Raw genomic sequence first — 8,529 nt, forward strand, 5'->3', positions numbered from 1 at the left:
AGATGACCAAGAAGACATGTGAGATGGATTACAACCCGTGGTGGGGGAGGGGGGCGGTCGGTGTTAGCCGTCCTTGGCGATGTTTTCTTCATCAGTAGATTCTTTTCTATCCCCCTTCATCATTGGTCCTTTCCATGAGGCTGTGTGTCCTCCTTAGAATGTGATTATTTCTGGGTGGGGTTCCTGGTCTCCCATAGTGGGCAGAGTGGCACTTACTTGGTCTTCTATCCCCTGAAAAGCTGTTTTCCAATTTGTTTTCTGTCTTTGTCTTGGATTGAGATTACTTGATTTTGGCCTGGCCCTGGCCAGTCCTTGAACGAATGAATGAATTTATATAGCGCCTAGATCCACAATGTGCTCAGAGGCGCTTTACAATGCAAATAAAACAAAACAATAAATTGATAATTTAAGCATAAAATCTATCATATTGGAATAGCATTAATAAATTTGTAATTTAATCACTAAGGACTGTGCTACAAGATGAAAATTTAGGATATCTATAACATGTAGGCCTAATAGAAATGTTAAACATCAAATGATTTTCTAAAGAGATGTGTTTTGAGTTTCTTTTTAAAGTTTTCTAAAGTTGGACATTTTTTGAGGGATGAAGGCAGTTGGTTCCATAAGACTGGTTCCGACTGGCTAAAAGATCTCTCACTAAAAGACGATCTACAGTGAGGAACCTGGAAGAGATCTTGACCACTGGATCAAAGTTCTCTCTCCCGCACATAGAGATTAACCATGTTTTGTAGGTATACAGGAGCTGTCTTATTAAAACATTTAAAAGCATAGCATATAATTTTGAACATAATTCGGCTGTATTCGGGAGCCAATGCAAAGATATTAATATCGGCGTTACGTCTCCTTGGCTGGGAGAGAAACAGTCAAATGCATAGTTATAGTTTTGGGAGATGAAGATTATATTTTTTCCTTGTAAATCATCTCTCTGTTATGTAATATTATATTTGTAATTTTGAATGTATACTGTAGGCATTTGAGTGTATTCCTCTTTGTTGGATTGTGTGCGTGTGTCCGGATGAGACTTATAGGTGATTTCAAACTAAGTACATTGATGGTATGCTCTAGGAATCTACGTCTGATCCCCATTTGTTCCCAGTTCCCCTTTGTCTTACTTTTTCTTGGGCGCTTTGATTGCAATTCTATAATTTGATTATCCCATTTTCTTTCTTTTTACTTGCGCTGATAATATGGCCTAAATGTGTTGAACTGTAAAACCCATAAAAACAAACAAACAAATGCGATTATTTGGTTCACTTGGGTCATATAACTGGAGTCTTTTGCTAGGGGGTGGGAGTGAGACATATAAATTTCTTTTTTTTCTCTCCGAGAGTTAATATTTTCTTTGGTAAAGCGTCTCTCAATTATATATTAGTAACGTCATTGTTAGTTTTTAAAAATTATAATCCTTATTTTGTAACAATTTCATTCCACCACTAGGGGGGGGGGGGGGGGGGGGTATCTTTTAACCTCCCACGGTCAGCAGGAGATCACTTGCTGTGCCTTCTATCCCCCTACATCTGTTTTCTGAGTTGCTCTCTGTCTTTGTCTTGGAATATGATTACTTAGTTTTTTCCTGGTCCTTGCCGAAGTCATTGATTGAGAGGGAAGCAGTCAAATGTATGTATAGTCTTAGTTTTGTGAGGTGATCTATTTTTTTCATTGTAAAACATCTCTCTATGATTTTTTATAATCTTTTATATATACATGTGTGTTATTTCAAGAAAATAGGGTATCAACATTGTTCCGAACAGCAAATGTAAAATCAAATCATTCACGTTTATGTTTACAAACAACCAACTATGTATGTCCGAGCACGTTGTATGAAGGTGTGTTTTGATTGGTCAAAAATCTACTGGTTAATTACAGGTGGTGTTGGGACTTTCTGAATAATATTAGTCTTTTTACAATAATTATGGGCATGTTTCGATTATAGTAAATATTTTATTATATATGACCTCCCTTCTCAAAACGGTACCCAATAGAAGGGTTGTCACATATAATAACAATATAATATATTTGATACATGGCCATTTTATTGTGAAATTCCTAATTTTCTTCAGCTCACTTTCACTACATTTTGAAGTAAAATTTTTAATTCAAACATTCAAATCTTGCGGATATGTGGTCTTATGGTATGACACTCGTCCACTTGATGGGGCGGACACGACCGTCTGAGATACTGTCCTTAGTTTGTTGGTTAAAGATGGGGCTTAAATAGGATACTGTTTCAAGCAAAAATTTTAATCGCCTCTAATTTTTTTAAAATGCTTGAGATATGATCATTCTGACAACATCGTAAGCTTTCCTATGTCCCAGTGTCCATTAAGTGAAAAAAGTGATTTAATGATTTTTTTTTTAGAGATACTGTCCTTATGTTGGTTAGGGCAGTGTTCCTTAGAAGATGGCAGCAGCAGTTTCTAATGGTGCTCATACTACTGTGTTATGACGATCGACCCAATCTGAAAATTCTTTACCGCTCTCGCAAACCCGCCCGGAAGCTTCGTCACAACACACCGTTCAACTAGATGCTCTGCAGTTTCGGGTTCCATCCCACAGCGGGTACATGTTGGACAGGTGGAAAGTCCCCACTGATGAAGCGATGTTGTCGTTAGGCAAGTTCTCGACCGAAGCCAATTCGCTCTCACCCAGTGTCTCCTCTTACTGGTGGAGAAGCCTGGCAACTTCTCACCTAGTTTCGAGGAGTGTATGTCCCCGCCCCCTCGAGGGATTGTAAAGAAGTTGGCGAAAACCAGATGCATATATATATATATACAACAGTTTTAGAATAATAAGTCTTTGAAATCAAGGAAAGATTATGGACGCCCTGTGTATCAAGCTCTGACACATTTCCAAGAATTGACATAAAAATAATCGGTCTAATCATTTTCATTATGCAGAAAAGCAGACAAAAAAGAAACTCTTGTTCAACTATTCTTATTATTGTACATTAAGTATTGAGTTTTAAATGTGAGTGGCCCTTGCGAATGTTTAAACCCTTTACATTCGGTATGCGGTTGAATTGACATCATCTGCCATTTCATTTTGACTAGGGCTTCATTGATCAATAATAACAACGATAATTATGATGATATTATTATTATTATTATTATTATTATTATTATTATTATTAATAATAATAATAATAATAATAATAATAATGATGGTAATAATAATAATAATAATAATAATAATAATAATAATAATAATAATAATAATAATAATAATAATAATAGTAATAATGTATTATTATTATTATTATTATTATTATTATTATTATTATTATTATTATTATTATTATTATTATTATTATTATTATTATTATTGTTGTTGTTGTTGTTGTTGTTATTATTACTACTACTTAATATAGTGCTTTCCATTTAAATCTGACATCCTAATTCGACTCGCTGTCTGTCACTTTCAAAACAGTTGAGTCTTCAGACACTGGATAAATACAATGAATAACGTTTTGGATTGAAAACAAATTCGTCTTGCGGTTAACTCATTCAACCCTAACTCCGACTTCTCCGTAGTTTACCCTGGATACTTTTACCCTATACCTATTTATTACATTTTTTTCCTTCTGATTCTGAGACAAATTCTAGGCTAATGTTTTTGGTTTTTACATGTTTGTGGTAGTTGAATTAAACTATCTATGTACATGCTCATTTTTAATTTATTTTTTCCCATTTTGAAAGGTAGCAAAAATCTGTAGGATTGAGTGAGTTAAAGAGTTAACTCACTCAACACTAACACCGGCTATATCCGTAGTTTAATCGGGTTACTTTTACCCCATGCCTATTTATTACATTTTTAAGAGACAAATTATATGCGTAGTATCAAAGCTAATGTTTTATAGTTTTTGCATGCTAATGGTAGTTGAATTAAACTATGTACATGCTCATTTGTAACACATTTTTTCCATTTTGAAAAGTAGCAAAAATCTCTAGGATTGAGTGAGTTAAACACTGTAGGGCGGCTAACCTACTTTTAACGTTATACGGTCGATATCATATCACAATGAAAAGTAGCTGTTTGCTTGGAAGATGATGAGGACGGTTTGCCATAGCGGATGGCAGTAATTGTTATTGGAGTAGGTAGTGGGGAAGTGGGAGTAAGAGGGGGAGGGGGAGGATTTGAATTTTCTGAAAATAATAATTGCACTCATTTTTTATAGTGTAGGAATACCAGAGATAGTAATGGAATTAATCACAGCGAAAATTGGGTTACAAGAGAACAATACAGGTTAATGTAAAAAGAAAGACTGCTATACGCATAGAAGGTATCGGGATAGGAGGTTTGTTATTTTCTGTTTTTCTCTTCTATTGATCTGTTTATTGGTTGTTGTTGTTGTTGTTGTTGTTGTTATTATTATTATTATTATTATTATTATTATTATTATTATTATTATTATTATTATTATTATTATTATTATTATTATTATTATTATTATTATCGTCATCATCATCACCATATTCATCATCATCATCATTGTTCTTATGACAGAGAAAAACAGAGACCGGGTGGGGGGGGGGGGGGGGGGGTAGAATATATATATATAATTTGGTGCGCATGAATACAAATCAACGTTTTTCTTTGTTTTATTTTTTTTTGGATCAAATTGTCATTCAAGCCGATGGAGAAAAACACAAATTAAAATTGGTCACAAAATATCTGAGAATCTTACTTGGAGGGGTGGAATAAACGTATTTTTTCATTTATAAAACTAGTTTGTTTTTTTTCTAATCGATCTCCTCGCAAGCTCGTAGTATTATTTGGCACCATCGAAATAATCGTTTAATGAAATACAAAGAAATAAAAGAATCGCATATTATCAAATCATAAAATAAACGCCTTTATGACATCTAGTCTAGATACTCTCACAAACTAAACGAGTTTCTCTCAGTTCGACAATTTTCTACCTTCCTGACTTCAAATCTCAACATCTCATGAACTTATTCAGATAAATTAATGAAATAAAGTGGAAAATGTTCAGAAAAAACTGCTGATTATACAAGACAAAAATATCTCAAAATGAGTATTTTGGCTATTCCTGGGGATTTTCCAGGGCCATCACACAGACTACTACATAAATACATTAAGAGAAGACGGTTAGATAAGAAAACATTATTATACTTTATTTTAAATTGAACAATGCACATTTTAACATAACACATTTGGATCTATTCCCTCGTTGATGGAGTGTTCTCTGTGACCAGCTTGGCTTTTTATATTATAAAATAATATATGAAAATAAATAGCACTTATTGCACTTTACCCAGTCTAAGCAGGCACCAAACGCCTACACAGAAATTCATGATAAAATAGTGATTCACATTTATGTTTTACTGTAAGAATAAAAGGTATCACTGCCTCATCGTACATTGACAAAGATTAAGCTCTAGCTTCACAGCCACACTCTTTGTATAGAGTTTATAGATAGAACGAAATTGACGTCACTCAGCTCTTTGTGATTATTTTTTTCCACAGCGCCATTTACGTTCTCTCTCTCTCTCTCTCTCCCTCTCTCTCTCTGTCTCTCTCTCTCTCTCTCTCTCTCTCTCTCTCTCTTTCTTTCTTTCTTTCTTTCTCTCTCTCTCCCTCTCTCTCTCTCTCTCTCTCTCTCTCTCTCTCTTTCTTTCTTTCTCTCTCAAGCACACTCTCCTCTTCTATCTAAAAAAAATAAATTATTCAGTCAATTCATTTATAGTGAAAACTGGTCTAACCGAAAACGACATGACGAATAAACGGAATAGAATTATAGTTTTATTCTCCTCTGTCTTTAGTGTCTTATTCACAGTGATTGTGTATAATGTGCACACCATAATATATAACATTTTGAGCACATCTGTAGCATAATTATTATGTCACACCATTAAAATACAAGTCAAATTTAGTGCACTCATCATTTGAACACATGAAGTGGTCATATTTATTTGAATCAGTCTGTATTTTCCCAAGAAAGATTTTCAGAAACGAGTGTGGTAAACCGAGCTGCCATTTTCATATCAATGTTTCGTGTTGTCATTTATAATAATCAAACGATCTGAATTCAACCCGTAAACATTTGCTACCCACCGCCTCAAACTAGTATTACATTGGTTTAGCATAGCATTAGCAATGACAATGAAAAATGTTTTTTTCTCTTTTTGAGGAAAATTTTTGTCTAAAATCAAAGCCCTATCTCCACTGAGTAAAAATGTTTTTGAATTTTGAAAATCCATTCGTAAATAAACAAGTTATGCAGTTTCAAAGGTGTCATTTATTTGGATGACCCGCAAATAGGAAAAAAACGCGAAAATATGGGACGCTTTTTCGGCATTTTTTTTTCGACCTTTGGTTGTATCTTGAGTAATAAGTGGATTAAAAGATTGAAACTTGAAGAGCAAATTAGGATGGTGTTTTGTAAAATACGGGAAAAGTACTCGTCATATTCATATGAAATTTTACAACCAAAAAGAAGAAATGTTCATGTATTACCTTGTCAGCGGCAAAACGGTAGTTTTAGAAATATTTTATTCCAAAGAGTAAAAATCTATTTTTAACGGTCTTCTGGTAATCGCACGAGTTTTGTCACTTGACATAATCTAAAATGACCTTTTTTCTAACTGTGTGCCAACTTTCAGTCATATTCAGCAATAAACAGCGTCGTAATTATTTTTTTTTAAATAGCATATACGAAACGGCTTCGTCCCATATTTTGACGCGAATTCGGGCACTTCGTAAGCGAAAAAGAGGCCCAAAGATTTGTGCGGGATAGTCATTGCTAATAGCATACGTATCACGCATCAAGTAATATGTTTCTATCACATGCTCATCATTATTATACGTGGAAATTGTGCCGTTATGTGATTTTCAAATGAGTCACGAAAATGTTTGCATTGTGACATCCAAGCACAACTCGCTTAGCGGCACTATTTAAAAAAACAAAAACTTATGATGATAATGATCATGTGATATATATGTAGTGGGGTTCCTGACCTCCCAAGTGGTCAGGGAGGTACTTACTGTTCCTTCTATCCCCCTATATCTGTTTTCCAACTTGCTTACTTTTTCTTGGGTGCTGTAATTGTAATTCTATAACTTTTTATTATCCCATTTTCTTCCTTTTTACTGGCGCTGATATAACCTAAATGTGTTGCAAGCGCCGTAAAACCCTTAAAAACATAAAAACAAAAACAACAGCTTTCTGTCTTTGTCTTGGAATTAGATTACTTGGTTTTGTCCTGGCCCTTTGCTGAGAAGGAAACAGTCAAATGTATAGTTAGTTTTGGGAGATGATATTTTTTCCCTTGTAAATCATATGTTATTTACTGTTATTTTGTGTTATTCTATGATTTGTAAACATTTGAGTGTATTCCTCTTAATAGGGACTTGTGGTGGTGTCTGGGTGAGACTTTTAGGGGATCTCAAACTAAGTACACTGATAGTGTGCTCTTGGAATCTACATCTGTTTCCCTATTTGAACCTTTTTCCCTTTGTCTTACTGTTTCCTCAAGTCATTTTAATTGTACATCTAGAATGTTTTTACTATCCAATTTTCTTCCTTTTTACTGGCGCTGATATGACCTAAATGTGTTGCAAGTGCCGTAAAACCCTTTAAAACAAAAAAAGACAAAAAAACAAAAACAAAAACAAAAAAAAAAACAAAACAAACAAACAAACATGTGATAGATGCGTGATACGCGATGCTTGATGCGTGATACAAATGATCTGCTAAATCTCTCTAATGATATGTCGCGGTGAACCCGAGGTCGAAAAATGATTTTAAAGTTTAATACATGATCGAAACTCATATGGCATTTCAATTTTTCGTATGTTTATCTCCTCAATAAATCAAATACTAAGCTTAAGTCTAATATTTTTATCATTTGATTCAATTTTCAGCATCTTTATCATCTCTTTATAAATCCGTTTTAAAGCAACGGCCTTCATTTCCATTCGCTCATCTCCTGTTTCCATGAAATAGTTGGCGAAGAAGCACGGTAGAGAAAGCAAGGAGAGCGGATTACACGCGTAAGGAGGAGAAGGCAGTCCAAGGAAGAGTCAAATGGCGAAGCATCATTAATGACCTATATATACTCCTACTGGGGTAAAGGGGCTGAAGTCAAGTTATCTCCTGGTTCCATGCCAAGACTTCAGACGTTGAAGGGGCCTCCCATCCCCATCTATTGATGTTGACGCTTGATTACTCTCATTTCGTCTTTTATGTTGTTGTTGTTGTTGTTGTTGTTGTTGCTCATGCTGTTGGATTTGATAATGCTGTTGTTGCTGTTGGTGGTGTTGTCGGAAGTCGTTTGTTGGTGACGGGGCTTGAATGGTTATCGGAGGCAGTACTGACACAGCCGGTGATAAACTGTTTCTTCCTTTGCTGTTCCTTGAAGAGCTCTTTGTTCTAGGACTTTTACTCTTTTTACGAGTTCGGCGAGGTGTGCTTTTCTGAGACGATGAGCCACCTGGTTCATTCCGATCAGTAGCGGTGGAATTTGTGATTGAATACTGTTGCTGCTG

The 8,529-nt window shown here is 34.8% G+C and overlaps 1 protein-coding gene across 3 annotated transcripts in view; it reads right to left on the reverse strand.

Moving 5' to 3' along the window:
• Positions 1-5,135: 5,135 nt before the first annotated feature.
• Positions 5,136-8,529, reverse strand: part of LOC144981029 (uncharacterized) — a 16,184-nt gene continuing 12,790 nt past the window's right edge. For all 3 annotated transcript variants that reach the window (XM_078929103.1, XM_078929105.1, XM_078929104.1), the window contains one exon: positions 5,136-8,529. This exon is cut by the window's right edge and continues 1,169 nt beyond it. In XM_078929103.1, the coding sequence (XP_078785229.1) occupies positions 8,131-8,529 (399 nt within the window). In that variant the 3' untranslated portion in view covers positions 5,136-8,130.

This window comes from Berghia stephanieae, chromosome 10, assembly GCF_034508935.2.
Source record: "Berghia stephanieae isolate SIO BIC M18660-M18661 chromosome 10, UCSD_Bste_1.3, whole genome shotgun sequence".
Taxonomy (NCBI): Eukaryota; Metazoa; Mollusca; class Gastropoda; order Nudibranchia; family Aeolidiidae; genus Berghia; species Berghia stephanieae.